The following is a 20,468-nucleotide window of genomic DNA, read 5'->3' as shown; positions in this document are numbered from 1 at the left end:
CACACCACTTATTCGCAGAGACTAAACAATTCCTCCCAATCCCTTCCATTCTTATTGAGGCCCTCTACCTCGTGGAGGTCAATCTCTCCTCCTGTTCTTTTTTGCCCCTCTGACTGAGGGCCCTGCCTCATGGGGTCAATTCCGTTTCCTGTCCCTTTTAACTGAGGCTCCTGCCTCAAGGAGGCGATCAAGCTCTTCTTCCACTCTTAGGAGCGGGCTTTACTAGTATCATACCCCTTTTAAATCCAGTTCTCCTTACTTAAGTCTGTGCACTCCCCTTGTATGTTCATTCCTCTGTTGGTGAGCTGTCCCCAGCAGAGGACCGCCGTGGGACCTCCCCGCCACTCTGCTGAAGCTCCCCTCTGTGTAATCAGCTTGGGAGCACTCTTAGGGAACTTCGTCAGTCAGGGCACCGGGCAGTACCCCAGGGGGTGCTACACTTGGCATAGGGAAGCCCCCAGAGTCTCTCTGTCCCAATTCGCCTGCTCATCTTCCCGGTCAGGGAACCAGAAATGTTGCAGGAAAACAGTGAATTAAAACTGACAGACACACCAACAAAATAGAGCAGTGGTTCTCAACCTTCCTAATGCCATGACAGTTCCTCATGTTGTGGTGAACCCCAATGACAAAATTATTTTCCCTGCTACTTCATAACTGTAATATTGCTACTGTTATGAATTGTAATGTAAATATCTGATATGCAGGAGACCCCCAAAGGGGTCGCGACCCACAGGTTGAGAACTGCTGATATAGAGGAAGGAACCTTTAATTGCCAGAGAGAACTCAGGTGCCTCAAACAATAAAATGCTGAGTTCTGGGAAATAGTTTTTTCCAAACTCTTTTATGCTTTTATTTTCTTCAGTTCAATATCAGCTACCTAGTTATGGCTACAGATGTTAGATACCAGGGTGTTCTTACTGGTTGCAGAGGTTTTTTTTCAAGGTTATTTTAGCTCAGTGTAAAGTCTGCTGTTATCTTTGGAGGAGGAGTTCTTCTGCAGCTGCCTGCTGCTTTCTTGGGATTATTAAGAATTAAGATTTATTTCTCCTCCCTCACTGTCACATAGCAAGAAAAGTGAGGGGACAGGCGAAGTTGCAGCAATGACCTCGTCACAGTGCAAGGACAGGCAGCTGTGAGGACAGCCTCAGTGGGAGGTGTGGTCAGAGGAAGCTTCTGGAGGGGTCACCCTTAGGATGACACCGTGGAAACAATTATTACCAGTGGGTGAGCACCTACTATGGGACACGAGTGGAAATTAGGTCGTGGAGGAAAGCAGTGGGGAGGACACTGCAGGAGGTGGAAAGATGCTTGAAAAGAGCAGGGTGCTTTCAGATGGGGTGGGGGCTGGGGCATGGGTAGAGAGTGAACCTGGAGCCCCAAAGGCCATGTAGGAGGCCTGATACCCAGCTAGACACATGAAAGACCAAGTTAAGACATGAAATAGAAATTGCAACAACCCTCAGTACATGTGAGGGTCAGGTGGCTGGTGGCTGATTGGTTACACAGGTTAAGAGAGAGGGAGGAGTTGGGGGTGGCTCCCACGTTTCTGGCTTGAGCAGCGGGCAAATGGTGGTGCCATTTGCCAGGAGGGAATGTAGGAAGAGAAGGACTTCTCCTCCTATGGGTGGGCTGGGGAGTGAAGGACAGAGCTCACTTGCTGAGTCTGAAGAGTCTGTGGCTGCAAAACAGCTGGGAGACATCTCCAGAGAGGCAGGAGGAGCCACTGGCCAGGGAAATGCACGAGAGCTTGAAGTGCATGAGGAGGCCAGTGCCCTGGGAACTCCCCACCTCCAGGTTGACTGAAGCATCCTTGGGGCTGGAGGAAGCCAGGAAAGCATGGCCACAGATGCCATGTTTTGAGGTGCTGGGCTAGCAGGTTGGATGCTCCAGAGAGTCAGCTCATCTTAGCCTGTTATTTGAAAAGAAATAGGCTAACCTCTGCTCTCTGCTGGTTCATACTGTGCTGCAAGGACTAAGAAAAGCTGAGCAGTCAGAGAAGAAATGATAAAACATCTCCCCATGTATTACATGTGAGCCTATAGTCAACATTACAAGGTTCCCAGTTGATTTCTCTCAACTTGGCGGATGGTCCTAAAAAATGAATGACTTGGAGGCATAAATCTGAAAGCAACTTTGAAAAGTATCTAGTCCAACTTAGCCCCCACACAGTTGGGAAAACAGAAGCCCCAGGATGGAAGTAGCAGAATGGTCTTATCAATACCTGTTTGCCTGTATGCCCATTGCGTCATGAAGTCATTACGAAGCACAGGGTAGCTTGGTTTGAGCCTTGCGTAAATTGTGACTCTCAGCCCCTGGTATGTTTCTTAAAATTCTTGAAGAAGACAGTTTCTCCATAAAACACTTCCCATTGCATGCCTTATGTTACAAATGGCATTTGAAAGGAAGAGCTCAGTTAGGCACAAAGACTCTTTATTGGGGAAAGTTAGCATCTCTCAGATTTGTTGAGACAATTGGAATTAAGGAGAGGTTGGCTTTATGTTAGCAGTGAGGTTAATGTGTCAGTAACAGCCAAATTGAAAGGTGACTGTGGCTCAAGCTGATGCAAACCCTTCTCTCACAATCTCCTGAGACCACAGGAAAGCCCTCAGTATGAATGTTTTGGAGTCCTTGACCTTCAATAAATATCACCTGTCAGTGCCACTTGGTAGAGTGTGTGGGTCTCTGAGGGCTAGGTCTGTGACAATCTGTCTGAAAATCTCACTGATAATTCTAACTTTTGGAAACCTCAGAGCCTTCTGAGAAAATCCCAAAGTTTTAGATCCTGGGTAGGGGAGTCTAGAGACAGAGGATGCGTGAGTGGACAGGATGGCACTCCTGTGAGAGCTGCTCAGGACCACTGTGGTTACTCAATACAGTGTTGGAAACAGGATATCATGGTGTGAATGTTTGTGAGCCCTCAAATTCATATGTTGAAGCCCTACCCTCTAACATGACAGTATTCAGTGGTGGGGTCATGGAGTTGGAATACATTCTTCTTAGTAAAGCATCACAAGAATGGAGAAAGAAGAATTCAGTGACTCAATTCTAACATGGAGCCAGTGGACAATCTAATACATATCCACATAAGAGAAAACCTCAAATCAATTCTACGTGGGGGGCAGGGGAACAAGGGAGTGAGGAGAGGGGAGGAGGGAAGGGGATGGGGTTATGGTGTGTGGTACACCTCTTGGGGAAAGGACACAATTACAAGAAGGACTTTACCTAACAAATGCAACCAGTGTAACCTAATTCTTGTACTTTCAATGAACCCGAAACAATAAATTAAGAAAAAAAAAGAAGTGGGGTCTTTGGGAGGTGATTAAGATTAGGTGAGGTCATGAGGGTGGAGTTCTGAATGGGAGGATCTTAGAAGTGTCCTTAAAAGAGTCCTAGGAGCTTGTTTCTTACCTCCACCACCTGAGGACATGGTGAGAGGGTGCCATCTATCAACCAGGAAGCCAGCCCTCACCAGATACCAAATCTGCCTGCTCCTCTGTCTTGGCCTTTCCAGCCTCTAGAACTAAATATCTGATGAATATTTATTTGTTGAGAAATAGTTATTTGTTGTGTAAGCTGCTCAGTCTCTGGTACTTTATCATAGCAGCTAGAGTTGGCTAAACACAGAGGTTCAGAGAGGAACGGGGGAAAGAAGCATTCCCACCCAGGGTCATCCTAGAGTTTCAGACAAAGATGGGCTCTTGGCCCCAAACTCAGGGCTCTTCTCAAGAGAGCTATGGCATGAGCTAACTTCCCAGCCCCCAGTAATTTCTTCTCTGAGAACCACACCCGAATATACACAAGAGGGCTCTGTGACCACATCTGTATCATGAGCTGCTCTCCCTGGCTGCCACTTGTTGACCCAGGTGGACGGTCCAGAGTCTGCCTCCTGGGACTCAGGATTTTGAAACTGAAACACTCAAAGGCTGGGAGGGACTCAAGGGCTTTGGAGAGGAGGGTCACAGACTCCTGTGGCTGCATTCCCCAAGGCTCCCTGGATCCTCCCACACAAGGCTCAACAACCAAGTCTTTCTGCGAGATGCTCCCATATAGTCCCTTTCTTGCTTAATATTCCAGTGGTTCTTCTCTGTTACTTCCCACTTAAGGACCTTAAATAATAGACATTGAAGGAAAGCTGGTGAGTGGCTCTGTTGGGACCGGAGTATGTGGGGACATTGCTTCTGAATGTGAAGCAGAGCTCTAAGTAGGCAACAAGATGCCTTCTTGCTTCTATTCAAACTCCTGCAGTCCACTGTGTCGCTCCCCTTCCACACGATCTGGAAGGAATACCACATTGGCACCTCTCCTCACTCCCTGCCCCAGCTGCCCAGGCCGGGAGGAAGCAGCTCATGAAAGTTGGGCCAATGAGGTCCTCTCCTGAGGAATTTGGACTTGAGACAAGGAGCTGTCAGTTCCACCTGGCTGCTCTCTTGAATGGAGGAGACATAGGCTTTGGAGCGTGAACGACAGCCATTGTTCTGTGTATGGGAAACAGAGAGCCAGAAGCCTCCTGCAGCAAAAGGAACAGTGGAAACTAATGCCCTAAAACAAAGAGAGACAGAGGGCTCCCTGCAACCCCTGCAGCTCTCCCTTCCTCTGCTCCAGATGGGTTCCTGAGGCCCTTAGGTTCTGTGAGACACTCAAGAGGCCTTGTGCTGCCTTCTACTTTCTGCTCACTGATGCCCAGTGGCTTCCTGTGACTGTCACCCAAGAGAGTTGGAACTCCCAGGCCATGGCTGCTTGACTGGGGGGTGGGCTGGGACTGGGGCTGCCCCCAACTGGGATCTTGATGGAAAGACTGATGTTTGTTTGGTGGGAAGGGAGGGGATATTCCAGGAGTAGCAGCAGCAGCACAGCTTCAAGGGGTCTCAAAGAGCCAAATCTCTTTCCTGAACAGTGAAGAATGAGGTGTAGGTTCCTATGGAGGTTAGAATCTCAAATCAAAACCAAGCAAGACAGGCATACTGTTGGCCATCCTGGTGATTATGACAATCACTATTTGTTGAGTGCTTATAACGAGTCATAATATAAACTGTGATTCCCATTTTACAGGTGGGGAAATTGAAGCTTGGGGGGTCACACAGATAGGATTCAGGCCCACTCAGGCTAACTCTAGTGTTTATACCCCTAAAACCACTATGCCTACTACTCCTACCAAGGAGAGGTGGAGAAACTGGGGCACAGAGTTTAGGACTTATTTGCAATGACTCAGCATGAGATTTGGAGATTGAGCTTACGTTTTCCAAATCAGACCTGATTTTAATACCTTCATTTTAGGCAGTCTGTTTTTTATAATGACTTATACTCTATTAATTGCCTCACCTTAGGTCCCAGATGAATGCCATAAAGGGTCTTTCACAATGAGGAACTGCAGTCAGTGGCCCAGCTGCCCAACTGCAGAAGACTTAAGGGAACGTATTATAGGAAATCAGTATTGTGAGCTGATTTGGTTTGTGGGTTTCCTGACCACCATGTATCTGAGGGTACTTCTTGCACTCAGTTATAGCTTTAGGGAAACATCTTATCAGTGCAGGGCTGCGGTCCCTGTACAGCCCCTGGTCCCCATGCTCCTGCCTGGCCGGTCAGCTGCACACGGTGCCTGCTGTGAAGGAGGCAGGTTCAACTGTTGGCTGCTTGGTCCATCAGCTATGCCCTACCCCTGGGCCCTCCCTTGCTCACCTCCATTCTAGAGGCTACATGAGCTAGATTTGTTTTCTGACTTATCGGGGGTGGCGATGTGATCCGGTTCTGGCCAAGGAATCCAAAGCAGAAGCTGGTTAGCTGTTTCAGGAAGAGATTTCCAGACTGGTGCTGTCCCTTCTACCTCTTCTTCCTGCCTGGACAATGGCTGAGGTGTTTGGAGCTGCAGCAGCCTCTGGAGACAATCAGGAAAGGTTGAGAGAAGTGTAGATATATTAGTGCTAACCCTGGGGAACACCACAGCAAAACCAACAGCCAATTAACTGCAGATTTCCCATTAGTGAGAAAAAAAACAAAAACAAAAAAAGCCCTTCTTTGTTTAAGCCACTGTGGAGTCTGCTGGCTCTCAGATGGGAATGCATCCTAACTGATCACCCATCTCAGAGCCAAGTATGGGCGGAGACACTGATCAGCTAGCCCATTATTTTTGTCCACTTTCTCTGTTTTCTTTCCAGAACCTTTGTCAAAACTTTACTGAGAATTGTGATTAAGTAAAAATTGGAGGGACGGATCCTTTGGCCAAAGCGAGGTGTCCAGGAACAGAGAACCCCTCTCCCAGGTCCCCATGATTGTGTCCAACTTCCTCATCCTACAGATGGGAAGACTGAGGCCTGGCACGCAGCAGGGCTGTGCATTGGGCAATCTGGGCAGAGTCAGTGAGGCCAGGCAGGCTCCAGCTCTCAAGGGAGCTCTCCCATCCCCTTACCACAGGGCTTTACATATTATAAGGAGTTTCACAAACAGGATCTCAAATGAGGACAGAAGGCCACAGGAACATGAACTGACTTGCCAGAGGTCACACAGCTTTGTGATGAATTGCCCATGTTTTAATGAATGACTGAAGCTCTTAATTGAATCTCAGGCTTTCAGATCCTGAAACCAGGATCTGTTGTCTCCAAGTATTTTTTTCACTTGGAAATTCCTTCATGAATTTTTTTTGAGACAGAGCCTCATGATGTTGCCCTTGGTAGAGTGCCCTGGAGTCACAGCTCACATCAACCTCAAACTCTTGGACTCAAGCATTTCTCTTGCCTCAGTCTCTCAAGTAGCTGAGACTACAGGCGTCCTCCACAACGCCCAGCTATTTTTTTTTTTTGTTGCAGTTGTCTTTTAGCTGGCCCAGTCCAGGTTCATACCCTCCAGCCTGGGTTTATGTGGCTGGTGCCCTACCCACTGTACAGTTGCCGCCGGCAAGCCCTTTTTTAACAATGTAATAATTAGCAAGACTCTTGCTGATGCCCTTGAAGCTGTGAGGATTTGCTTGTTTATGCAACTGTAACTGGGTTGTTAGTTTCCCTTGTGAGGACACTAACAGCTATGCCCACTGCACAGGTGGAGCCGTTCTTCAGCGAGTCAGCAAAGGTATAGTCACATCTGGCACACACCAGGCCTGTGTATCAGGGTATGTGTGTGAAGTCATTCATTAATTCATTAACACAGCAAATATTTACTGGGCTCCTATTTACGTACCAGGGACTATGTTAGGCGCTGATATTAGAGGATAACAAGACAGAGCTGTCTGCCTTCTTGAAGCCCAACCCAGAGTCAGGTAGTACACATAAACAGCAAAGCCCTTCCAGATAATGGAGAGCACCCTGGCAGAAATAGGGTGTTGCAAGGGCAAGTGTCAGAATTGGAGGGCCAGATCAGTGGTGGGAGAAGGGTTTTCTGATGAGCTGACATTTGAGCTGAGACAAGGGCGTCAGTCGTGCGACTGTCTGGGGAATAGAATCTCATTTTTAATGAACAAAGAAGAGGCCAGTGTGGCTGGAGAAAAGAACTGGTACAAGCTGAGATCGGAGACATGGACTGGTGTCAAATCATATGAATCCGAGTACACTACAGTGAAGTTCTGGAGACAGGCATATAAACGGGCAGGGGCTATCTGGAGGGTTTCCCGGAAGCAGCAGGAGCAAAGGTCCAGCCCATTCATCGAAGACTCCCGAGAGCGCGGGGCGTGGCCCGAGCCTATGCCTTGGCCAATCAGGGATTGGGGGCGTATCTGAGGGCGGGGCCAGGGCCGCCTCAGGCCCTGCTCCCTACAGTTCGCTCCCTCCCACGCCTTGCTTCAAAAGAAATTGGTTGTTCTTGGGTTTCCTCAACAATCGCGAAAGGCACCCTGGGTCTTCCAGCGTCCCACTCTGTCGCTGTAGGGGAGAAGTGCCGAGTGAGGTGAAGCGGGAGATCCCAGTTCCTGGAAGGAAGCAGCGGGCAGGACTGGCTCCTACGTGCCAGGATCGTTTTCCCGGGTGGTCGTCTTGGCTGCGTGGGGGAAGGGCGAGGAGTGGCGCGAACCCTGGTGGCCGGGAGGGGAGGGCCGGAGGAGTCTCGGCTGGCTAGCAAGCTGGCTCTGCTAGAAGGTCAAGGCTGTGAATCTGACCTCAGGGAGTGTGTTCTGCGTGATGTATGAGGATGTGGGGCGGACGGACTTCCTGGGAATCTCTGCCCAGCAAAACATAAATGGTATCAATGTGTATGTATTGCCCTTCAGTTGACCTTTTTCACTTGCTATTTCTCGAAGGACATTCATGTCAAAACCTGAAGATCTGCCTGAGTTTTTAAATTGCTGCACCACACGGAAATACCAGAGTTTATGTCACTCCTTTCCAAGCAGTTGGACTTTTTAGTTGGTTTTAATTTTCTGCTGTTACTAACAGTCCTTCAGTAAATATCTTTGTCGTTCCTTCCTGAATCTGTATTTCTCTAAGGTTGTTTTATTCTTCAATCACTGGCAAGCTGTGGATGACATTGAGTGACAAGGTTAGACTGTGGTCTAGAAAGAGTCTGATGGGGACAGATTGGAGAGAAAGGCTTGGATACATTCCCTATGCTGCCCTTAGAGTCAGCTTTCCTAGTAACTGAGTCCCGTTCCCTCATTGGGCCTTAGTTTGCTCATCTGTGAAGAGAGGACATTGAGGTGGGGGTCAGAGGGGCTGGTGAGGTGATGTGTAAGGTTTCTTCTTGCTGAAAATGCCTCATGTTACCAGCCCCTTGTCTAAAAGTACACAGCAGAGTTGGTTAAATTAATTGCATAGTTGTGTTCTTAATGGCTGCTATAGAAAAGACACACTATTGAACCTCTGTTAAGTTGACCACCCAAGGGACTTTAACAAACCGGTTAACATACAGAGCTGGTCAACATAAGGGACTAGGCCTACTCTACTGATATGTACATGTGGTACATGTCTGGTCTATAAAAATGAGGTCAGTTTAAGGGGGTGATCAATGTAGTGAGGTGATCAACTATGGAGGTTCTATTGTATTTGTCTTAATGCTCAGTAACATGGGTCAAAACAAAAAATGTATTACTTCAAAATGCTTTCCTACTGAAAAAAAAAAAAGTCAGAATCCACTCTGAACAAGATCTTATTTTAATTTGTTCAACAAATGGTAAGGGCCTTTTCTGTGCCCGGTACAGTTCTAGCCCTGGAAATTCACAATAAACAAAGCAAAAATTCATGTTCTCCAGAACTTACATTCCACTTGCGCATTTAAGACTGTATATGTGTGTGTGTCTTGATCATTTTTTAAAAATCCGTGATTTTTTTTTTTTGCAAATACAGAGAAATAGGAATCAGATTAATTTTCTGAGCACCACCCAGTGAAGTTACACAGCATGATTTTTCTCCATGTGTGCTATTCAGCCAATGAACTATGAAATAATATTCTGCAGTTTTGAGTTGCAAATACAAATTTCTGTGCGTCCCCTCTGTGGAATTGCTGTTTGGGTAATATGTTTGTAAAGGGGTAAGTACCCATCAAAGAAAAAGGGTATTTTGTATTTATAAAAGATTGTTTCTTTCAAGTTATAGTTGATGTTTTTCTGAAATAGTAACATTCCTCATTCTTAAAGCATCATAAAGATTTTTTATTCCTACCTATTTTACTCAAAATACTTGGTTCTTAAGGGTTTCATCTTACACAGAAACATTTCTAAGCTAAACATAGTAAAACAGAAGTTTTCTCTCCTGTTCTTTTGCTTGATGGACTTGCAGAACATTGACCCCAAATCTTCATGCTCTGGGGACAGTATGTTGAATTAAGAGCACAGCTCTTTGCTGCTCGCTTCCTAAATGTGTGGCCAGGGTATTTGTATGGCAAAGCCTCAGTTTCTTTTTCTCTAAAAGAGGGAAACAGTAGTCTCTCCCTTCTAGAACCGTGTAAGGATTCCTTGAAACTAGGTGAATTAATGTCTAGCACATAGTGAACACTCACCCAGTGATCACCTTAATTATCTGTCTGGAATGAGCTGTCTGGGGGAAGTGAGAGGAATTGTGTTTTTCTCATTTTATTATTGGCTGGAAGAGAGTCCTGAGTTCTGACTCTGGAAAGTATAGAATTGATTCTGTCACAAACTGGCTATGTGACTCTGGGCAAGTCAACTTCTTTTTTGAGTCTGTCCCTTCATTAAATAAAAGCCAATGTTTATTGAATACCCATAGGCCAGGCTTATGTACTGTAGTGCATGTGTTAAATAATTTATGTCTCGATTTACAGAGTAGCTGACACTTGGGGAAGTTAAATACTTGAGTAAGGGCACACAGCAAGCAGTGGCAGGCCAGGACTCACCCAGGCAGCCTGGCTGCAAAGGCGAGGTTCGGGGCCATGGAATATGGTCATGTACATCTATGCTCAGCAGCATCGCAGACTCCATCCCAGCACATTTGTGTCTCAAAGTTCTTGGTGATATGGGGCTGCTCAGCTCCCCCCATTTTACAGAGAGCAGAAACTAAGACCTCAGCAGATAAGGAACTTACTCAGAGTCACACGAATAATGACTTAAAGAGATGGAGAACCCAGGCTTAGGACTCTTCCAGTCCAGAGAGTCATCAGTCTATCCCTGAGAGTCTTTTCAAAAACAAAATGCTGCGTTTATATTGTCCATTTGCCTGTGTGTAGTGGTTTGTACCTTGGTTTGGTGATAGCCTTAATCCTTGTAAACTATATCTTGGTTCTTGCTATAACAAGATATAGACTGGGTGGCATATAAATGACAGAAATTTATTTCTCCTAGTTCTGGAAGCTGGAAGTTTGAGATCAGGGTGCCAGTGTGGTTGGGTCTGGTTAGGGTGCTACCCAGGTTGCCGACTATAAACTTCTCCCTGGATCCTTACCTAGCAGAAAGAGGGCCAGAGAGCACTCCAGGGTCTCTTTTATAAGGCCACCAATCCCATTCACTAGGGCCCCACCCTCATTACCTAATCACCTCCCAAAGGCTCCCCCTCTAAATACCATCACTTTGCAGATTAGATAGCAATATATGAGTGTGTTGCAAATTGGGCATTCAGGAGGCTTGGCCTCAGTCACTTTGTCCCTAGGGCTTCATTAGGTCCAACTAATAGCTGAGAGGAGGCCCCAGGGAGGCAGAATGTGTCTCCTGCTCATAAATATGGGACAGGGACATGTTGGGGTGCTCCTGTGTGTTTCTGCAAAGAGCTGGGTGCTCTTTTCAGACTCTCAGCATGAGGAGGCTGTGGGAATCAGTCCTTTACCCTCCCGCTCTTATAGGAAAAAGGGGTAGAGGCATGAGGAAGCTGTCACTCTGAGGGGAGTAGAGAGTCACAGGTCTGTTGGCTGTCTCCATCTACCAGTGGGCCTCTGAATGTGCTAATTTAAAAAATGAATGGTGTTTGTTTAAAAGTAGGTGGGTTTGGAGACCTGCTCTGCATTTTTCACTAGGATTCTCCTGGTCTTGATCCTGTCTCAGTTCTTTGGGGCAACTGGAATGTCTTTGCAGTAGTTCTCTGTGTGGTTGGGGAATCTCTGAGGGTACCTACCATCCCTTTATCAAGGGATCCATGAGGTCACAACTATTTTTAACAGTAATACCCAGATGTAATGTGCCTTTTTCACTCACTCTTCCTGGCATTTTCTGGGGTCTCTGTGGTGTGTAACATTGCAGCAGACCAAATGCAGAAGGAGGGATAAGAATTCAGCTGTCTGCTCTTCAGCCCGACGTGACAGAGATTCACAAAACTGTAAAATGTATTCCATCTTTGAGAATATTTCCATAAAAATGTTATTTATGTTAATGCGTTTTTCATAAAAGAGTCATCTATACTCAGATTCCATGTTTGGGAGTGAAAGGATCTGCTCTGCACTACAGAGAAACCATTGTACCAATCCATCCATCAGGCAGTCTGGATTTCAGCTGAGGCTCCCTCTCACTTCTCACAAATCACCTCCTCTTTAATCCACACAGCGCTAGATTACTGCACAGGGCCCTTCTGGTTCAGAGCATTGTGACACTTTAAGGTGCCTTCTCCCATCGGAGCTGAAAACTCCCTCCTGGTGCGGATCCCTTCTCTTCAGGATCATCACCAGGATGATCTTTTCTGAACGTTTGTGAAATGGGAAGCATGTCTTCTAAACAGCATTGTGGGGAGATTCGGATGACAGAGTGAATGTGAACACTGAAAAACACTAGATAAGTATGAATTTTAACAAAGGACCAAGGAAGCTAAACAAAACATGGATGCAGCATGCAAAAACCAGGACACACAAAATCTAAAATGAGTCACTTGTTAAAAGTATTCTGAGATTTTATTAATTCATAGCTGTTGGTAAAAAAGAACTATATGCCACTGTATATACAAAACAAACAACCCAGAAGCAATACACGCTATGGCACGGGCTCAGGAATTTATAATTACTCCTTATTTAAAACACACTAGAATTTTTTCCTAATTATAAAAATAACATGGCCATCATAGAAAAGTTGCAAAATATGGGAAAGCTTAAAAAGGACAATAAAAACCACCCATAACTCTATCATCCAGAGATAACTGTTAACATTTTAAAGCACTTCTGTGCTTTAAAAAAAAATAACCTATATGCATTTTCCATGATTGATACCATACTCAATATACACTTTGTATCCTTTTTTTCACCTAATATTGCATTAGGAACATTTCCCCCTGACATTCCGAATAATCCTTTGTAAATATGGGAGTAATGGCCACTTTTGGTTCAGCCCCACTTCCGGGGACTGAGTGGTCACAGCAGGCTGGGTGCAGTGCTACTTGGATGGAAAAATAAAGTAGACACAAGAAAAGGAGAGAGACAGGAGATCTGAGCCCACAAGGCCCATAAATCCTGAGTTCCTTTTGGGGAGGGAGTTCCCTCTCTTAGCAGGACACTTCTAAAAGTGAGGATCTTCCTGCTTCACCCACAGACAGGCTGGTGGATTCTATGCATCTGAGATCAGGCCCAACCAAGGTCAAGGTCAGGAGGCCAGCTGGCCAGCCAGCATATAGAGTATTTCTAAGCTGATAATGTTACTGAGTAGAAAAGCGATTCTATGTGCTCAGTGGGTAGTTAACACACACCTTTTCAGGTGCCCAGGTCAGCAGGAGTCAGGATCATTTCATAAGAAACTACTGTGGGGGTGTTTTTGGGTTTTTAGTTCTGTAGCTGAATGAAGGTGTCAAAAAGCAAAACCAAATGACAAAAAGAGAAATCACCCCTGGATAGTTGGTAAAGATAGCACTTTAAAGTCACCTGGGGCCTTCACATCACCAGCAATCCCAGCCTGTGCTGAGTCATTCATGTTGGTGCAGAACTGGCAAAAGAGGACAGAGAGAGAAGAAAAAGGGGTGGGAGTGGGGATGCTCCAAGTGTATAGTTCTATAAGAACAGGTTTTCAAATTCAAAGTGCTCCTAGCTTTCTTCCTCCAGAGAGTGCTCATTACATCATGGGATAAGCGATGACAAAATAGTTAAGCTCTGAATCGATCAGCTTTCTGTACTTTCTGTAAATGTCCCGTAGGGTCCTGTCCTCTTCATTTGTCTCATATCTGTTTGTATAAATTCTCACCTGTGCCAACAGAGAAACACCCCCCCACCCATACACACACATTGTGACTATGTCATTCAGGACTTAACAATAATCCAAATGATCTACACTCACAGTTTTGTTTTCTAGGACAGAGTCTCACTTTGTCGCCCTGGGTAGAGGGCCGTGGCATCATAGCTCACAGAGACCTCAAACTCTTGAGCTCAAGTGATCCTCTTGCCTCAGGTTTTTTTTTTTTTTTTTTTTTTAAGTAGAGACAGGGTCTCACTCTTGCTCAGGCTGGTCTTGAATTCCTGAGCTCAAGCAACTCACCTGCCTTGGCCGGTGGTATTAGGATTACAGGTGTGAGTGACTGAGCCCGGCCTACACGTACAGTTGTTGGCAGAATCAGGAAAAGCCCAAATCTAATTGCTAAGGAAGAGAGCTCCCAATTCCCTTCTGTGAAATTGCTAATTTCCAGTGGAGAGATGCTGACCTCACACCGGGCCCGAAGCACCTTCCTGGACGTCCCTGCTCTGTGGAGCCAGCATCAATCCTCTTACCTTGAGTGTGCGCAGGGCACACTGCCCCTCTTCCTGACTTTTCAGGATCCGCTCCACGAACTTAACATCAAGGAAAGCCCAGATTTTGAAATAAAACAATTTCCTGCAGGATAAGATGAGGAGGTGCAGCTCCTCGTCCAGGGACTCATGGTTGTTGTTGAACTCAAAAGTTAATTTCTGGAAAAGCACCAAAGAAGATGTGTGTGAGCAGAGATGCTGGGACTGGCTGGGTCATCTCACTGCATTTCCCTAACCCAGTTTTAGACCTGAAAGCCATGGTGGTTTGGGGACCTTTTTAGATAAGGATCACTGGACCTATGGTTCTCAGAGGAAGACATCTGAGAATGATGGTGATCTTGAAAGTTTGCAAAACTTGGAATTTCTTTCTTTTTTTTTTTTTTGAGATGGAGTCTCTCACTCTGTTGCCCTGAGTAAAGTGCGGTGGCATCATAGCTCACAGCAACCTCAAACTCTTGGGTTCAAGTAAGCCTCTTGTCTCAGCCTCCCAAGTAGCTGGGGCTACAGGTGCCCGCCACAATGCCCAGCTATTTTTTTTTTTTTTTTTTAGAGACAAGGTCTCACTCTAGCTCAGGCTGGTCTTGAACTCCTGAGCTCAAGCAATTCACCCGTTTCAGCCTCCCAGAGTGCTGGGATTATAGGCATGAGCCACCACACCCAGCCTTTTTTTTTTTTTTCCCTCTTGTTTGTCATGTCCAGGCCTAGCTTTTTTGTTTGTTTGTCATGCTCACGCAAGGCTCTAACTCGCTGCCCCTGCTGTGTGAGGCCAGTCCCCTAACCACGGAGGTATGACAGCCAGCTCAAAACTTGGAATTTGGATGTGGGATGCTTGGAGTCTAGAGACCAAGGTGTAGGTCCCAGCCCTGTAGGAGACTGGCTGGTCGATTGTGAGCCAGGCACTCAACTGCCAAGTTCTTCTGTAGCACAGATCAGGCTAATGTCTGCCCTGCTTGCCTCAGGGTTATGTGGGTATCAAATGAGGTATTACACCTTGCAGCCCATCCTTGTCTGTAGTGGTGTATAGACCTGTTGATATCAATTGTTACAACTGCCGTGGGAGCTTCAGGAGGGGCAAAGTGATTCTGACTTTATAGATGGGAAAGCTGGTAGATTAGGGAACATCTCAGAACCTCTGAGCTCTCAAATTGCCTAAGTCAAATTTGGCTTTTTGTTTGTTCTGGTCTTCCCCATTCTATCTTCCCAGTAACCAGGCCCCTACTGAGAGCTGACCACAGGAGGCACCGAGACTCTGGTGTGCTGCCCTGACCTGGTAGAAAGGTGGGAAGGGGCTTCCCCCTACTATTCACCTGCCAAGGCACCTGCTCACTCCAGCTTCACAACTCTGAGCTGCAGACATAGAGGCTTTCCTTAGATGACAACCAACCAGAATAGTCCTTGTGTCCCAAATGTAGGGCGTGAGTAGCAGTTGTTGTCATCTACTGTGGTCTCAAGGGGAGGAGAGGATGCTTAGTTTAGTAACATCTAGAACCTCAATTTGTGGGTCCCCACCTGAGAGCAGGGAGCAGCAGGCTTCCCTTGGAAGCCTTACAGGTCTCCCCTTCCCTCATTCTCCACCCACCTGCAGAGTGTGCCGGAAGGTGGGTAGGAGGTCCATCAGAGTGGGCCGCATTGACCAGTCGGGGTCGCTGAAGTAGCAGCTTCTCAGACTGATGCTTCTGACTGGGATCTCCTGCAGGAGGATCCGGCCCAAGCGCTCATACTTCATCACACGCTCGAAGAAGAAGTTCACCTTCAGGTTGGTGGCCTGCCTGGCTAGCTTGGCCCAGGACATGCCCCAGATGACTTGTCCGTGAGGGTCATGAATGTGGCATTTGATGTTTATGGTCCAGAGGGTGCTGGCGTTGTTCTCACACAAATTCTCCAGCAGCTCGTCAGAGATACAGTTGTAGTTGAGGGTCAGGGCTGTCAGGTTGTGGAAGGTGCCCATGGTCTTATGGAACTGGGGGCTGCTGTAGACAGCAAGGTGGTGGCTGAAATAATCCTCGATGTTGAGCTCTGAGACCAGACTCTCATTCCTTAGGTAGCTCAGGGAGTTGAGAACGTGGCAGCCCTGTTCCACAGTCATCCTGGCCCCTTTCAGGTTGAGATAATCCAGGTGTTTGCCCATTTTCTTTAAGAAGAAGCTCAAGCTCTTGATGAAGGAGCTCCGTATGCTGTTTCTCCACACCAGGCGGTCCAGTTCCAGGTGCTGTATGGAAAGAGATTTCAGACGGTTGTTACTCCTGCCCAGGCATGACAGGAGGCCCCGCATGGTGACCTGGAACTTCTTGGTCAAGACAGCGTTGTAAGGATTCAGGAATTTGATCTCCAGGTGTTCCAGATAACGACCAAACTTCTTAACATACCAGAGAGCTGACTCAAATTCAGATGCATGGACCCTGGAAGGCCTCCCGCTAAAGGTGATGGTCCTGTATCGCCACAGGTCGGCCGAATACATCATCTGGTTCCATTTTCTGCAGACCAGTGCAGCCCTGGACCTGTCCCTGTCTCCCAGCCACCAGAAAACACGACACAGGCACACATCGGGCAGAGTGGCCCAGCAGCTCTGGTCTTGGGGCTGAATCAACTCGCTTTCTTCATCCATCGAGGACCTGAGCGGCACAGTGCAGATTGGGTGGTAGGCAGGGCTTCCAAAAAGGAGGGAAGAAAAGCAATCACTTGCTTTCTGTGGGAAGTAAAAATGAAGAGCCATTACCTGCCAAATAGAAATTAAACTTAATTGGACTACCTTTCTCTGTGGTCCCATGTGTATCAGGCACTGTGCCTGGTGCAGGTGGCTCAATGATAAATTCATGATACAGTCCTCACCTGTAAGGATTTCACAGTCTATCTGGGGGCATCGACCAGCATTCAATTACAACACGGGGAGGAAAGTGGAAAGGTTCAGGTCGACTCATGGCACAGGTGGCGCAAATAGAGGGTGATTCATTCTGTCTGGGAAGGGAGGAAGTAGAAAGGGTTGCTCAGAGGAGCTGACATCCAAGCTGGGTATTTTGATTTTTGTCTTGAGACAGGGTCTTGCTCTGTTGCCTGGACTAGAATGCAGTGGTGTCATCATAGTTCACTACAACCTGGAACACCTGGGCTTAAGTGATCCTCCTACTTCAGCCTCCCGAGCAAGCCGGATTTTGAAGGGTGGGCAGGATTTGCAAGGAAGACTAGTTTGACCGAGTGGTGGTGGTGGATGGGCTGATGCATTCTGGACAGAGGGAACAATTTGTGCAAAGCCACAGAAGTGTGAGTATGTGTGCTCATGTTCAGGAAACTAAAAATTGTTTTATTATCTGGAGTTTAACTTTTAAGTAAGGCAGGGAGTGGAGAAACTGGATCCAGTGGGAGCCATAGGAGGTGCTGGATCAGAGGGCTCTGAGCGAAGTGGTAAAGACTGTGTCCTAGGGGCCATAGATTCCCAATGTCCTCTTCCCCAACATTTGAGAATTCTGACATGGCCTGCCCCCTTCCCTGGATGAGAGGCAATGCATGTTTTGAGCCACAGGGCTGATGGTTGTGTTAATATTCAGGAGGTACAGAGAGCAGCAGAACAAGGGTGGGGAACCCCAGTTGAGGTCATGGTGAGCCGTACAGATTCAAGGGTCGTGTGCCTGGAAGTGCTGTGAGGTATAGGAAGGACACTCTGGGGAAGCAGAGGAAGGCTGGTCAGTGCAAGAGTCCAGGTGTTGTGGTGGGAATGCTGATGCATCTGTGAGTTCTTTAATGGACATCATTTGGCAACTGGTGAAGGTAGCAGTGGGGAGGATTGAAGTTTCTGACCCCACTACTGGATTGCAGGTGGTACCTCCAGCCACGCTAGGGCGTCCCAGGGGAGAGCTGGGCAAAGGCCTGCCTAATACACGCACCATGCTGAAATTTTCCTGATTTTAGCTTTCATTTTCCCCTGCCCCCAAACTCCCTGTTTTCTTTGCTTTTCCCAGGGTCCCATTCCTCAAGGTTCAAGCCCTACCATTCCATAAATTTTTTGGCTGCTTTACTAAGGAAATTAAGATTACTGATCACGTCTTATAAAACTGCAGGGGTAGAAAGAGACCTGAGAATTGATTTCTTTGAAGATGGACACTAAAGCCCAGAGAGGTGAAGGCACTTGCCTGTGGTCACACAGCAAGTTAATAATGGGGCCCAGACTAGAACTTAGGCATTTTTTTTGTAGAGACAGAGTCTCACTGTACCACCCTCGGGTAGAGTGCCGTGGCATCACACGGCTCACAGCAACCTCTAACTCTTGGGCTTATGCGATTCTCCTGCCTCAGCCTCCCGAGCAGCTGGGACTACAGGCACCCGCCACAATGCCCAGCTATTTTTTTGTTGCAGTTTGGCTGGGGCTGGGTTTGAACCCGCTACCCTCGGCATATGGGGCCAGCGCCCTACTCACTGAGCCACAGCGCCGCCCTGGAACTTAGGCATTTTAACTCTTTCTCCTGTACTTTTCCCATCTCCACTTTTTGGGCCTCAGGTGCTGAGGGATAAGTTAATCATGTATCTTAAGTCAGGACAGAGATTATTTGTCTGTGCAAGACCCCTCTCCGGTTTGACTTGTTCATTTATTCCCCTTTAACCTCTGTCTGTCCCATTCCATCCCTCCCATATGCAACTATTCCAGTGTGTTTGATGTGCTTTGTTGTGTTTGTCAACTTGCAAACGTGTATTTAATGTTTGTAGGATTCATTCATGTGGCTCTATGTACATTCCACCCAGGTATCTATCTATCAGCTGAGTAGAATTTGTAGTGGGTATCTTGCCTGCCCTCCATCCTCTCTACTGTTCCTCCAACACTCAGTGGAACCCCAGTGAACTACTGGGGGGCCTTCTAGGGACTTCTTCAGACCTTCGGCCTTACTACCCCCTCTCTTCCCTTCACCATCCACTGAACAGTTTCGCTCCAGTCTCCAGCAGGCCCTCCCATCTCCTTCTGGACAGATTTCCCTAAGGGATTTCACAGCGACCTGCTCTGACCCAAGACACGGGCCCCAGTTGGTTCCCAGCCAGCATCTCCATATTCAACCCTCCCCTTTCTTGGACTCCAATGGTCAGGGTCTGCCCCTTCATATAATTCTCGTGTCCTTGCCTTTCTCTCCAGAGGGACTCACACACCCCTTGAGGACAGTGACATCCTCTTTCTGCTTTTGAGAAAGCATTTGAATATTTAAGGAGTGAAGAAATAAGGATGTCTCTTCAATGACTCGTAAACCGCCCCAGGCAAGAACCCGCCACAGCACTGGCTCTGAGCAAAGCTTCTAGAAGGTGCTCCAGAAAAGCTAAACTAAACTGTTAGCTGTAGCAAGCTCGTAAGTGGGGTTGGAAGAATAGGTCTGGTGGGCTAGAAAAGTTATTGCCAGGAGCCCTCATGTGGGGCAGGGTAGCTTAGGGGGCTGGATCCTAGCTGCTCTTGTGTGGCCTTAGGCAAGTTAGTTTCTTTATGCCTCAGTCCTCATGTCTGTAAATAGAGGAAGAAATCGTACCTTTCTCCTGGTGTTGGGAGGATTAAATGAGCAGATGTACTGAAAGCAGCAGGACCGTGCCCAGCACAGGGTCAGTGCTATATGCAAGCGTTGGCTGCTATTAGTTGGTGCCAAAGATGTTCTGCAACATCCCTGCCTGTCAGGATGATGTGAACTCACCCATTTTACAAATGCGGAAATGGGGGTGTTGGAAGGTTCATAAGGCTTCCTGGAGAGAGCATATAGTAAACAGGGAGGTGACATTCAAACCCAGCCTACGACTCCCAAACCTAGGCTTGGTCCACCAGCTCACACAGCTGCCAACCAGGGAAGGAAACCTAAGGGTGTCCTACCACCCGGGACAGGGGGAGGAGGAAGATGGGGAAGCCCTCCCCCCAAGGCCCTGCGGGAGTCCCCCCCACCCCCCAGCCTGCGCCCGCCCCGCCCCACCCCGCGCGGGTGCAGCGGCGGCAGGCGCTCGCGCGTTACCCGCTGGAGGCGCCCGATCTGGGCTGCAGGGACCCGGCGCGCGCCTGCCTGCTCCGCCCGCGCCGCCGCTGCTCGGACGCCAACTCCGTGAGCGCCCAGGGTCCGCGCCTGGCCCTCGTCCAGGAACGACGCCGAGCACCGGGCCGCCTTTGTGACGCGCAGCCACCTGAGTGCGGGACTCTGCGGAGTTGCCAGATCACTGATCGCTCGCGTGGAGGCCAAGGGCCCGGTGCAGACCGTCCAGGAAGGCAGGAGGTTCGATCCGCGCTCCCGGTGAGGATGGGCATGGCCCCTGCCCTGCCCCGCCCCCTCGCCTTCAAGGAGCAGGTTCTGCTCAGAACTGGGGGCTCAGGCCCGCTCAATTCTCCGCCTTTCCTGGGGGGGTCGGCTAGGCTTCTCCTTTGGGAGCCGCTGCAGTGCGGTCAGACCCTGGGCTCCACTTTCCTCTCCTCG

General features: G+C 47.9%; 1 protein-coding gene across 1 annotated transcript; it reads right to left on the bottom strand.

Moving 5' to 3' along the window:
• Positions 1–13,167: 13,167 nt before the first annotated feature.
• On the bottom strand, positions 13,168–20,121 carry FBXO39 (F-box protein 39). The gene is made up of 4 exons (XM_053570206.1): positions 20,064–20,121; positions 15,632–16,738; positions 14,035–14,211; positions 13,168–13,513 (listed from the first exon to the last, which is right to left on the bottom strand). The coding sequence occupies exons 2-4, from the start codon at positions 16,655–16,657 to the stop codon at positions 13,385–13,387; spliced, it is 1,332 nt and encodes a 443-aa protein (XP_053426181.1). The 5' UTR covers positions 16,658–16,738; positions 20,064–20,121; the 3' UTR covers positions 13,168–13,384.
• Between the last annotated feature and the right edge of the window lie 347 nt (positions 20,122–20,468).

The sequence above is a fragment of the Nycticebus coucang genome, chromosome 18 (genome assembly GCF_027406575.1).
Source record: "Nycticebus coucang isolate mNycCou1 chromosome 18, mNycCou1.pri, whole genome shotgun sequence".
In the NCBI taxonomy this organism is placed as follows: Eukaryota; Metazoa; Chordata; class Mammalia; order Primates; family Lorisidae; genus Nycticebus; species Nycticebus coucang.
This window is presented reverse-complemented; position numbering and strand designations above follow the sequence as displayed.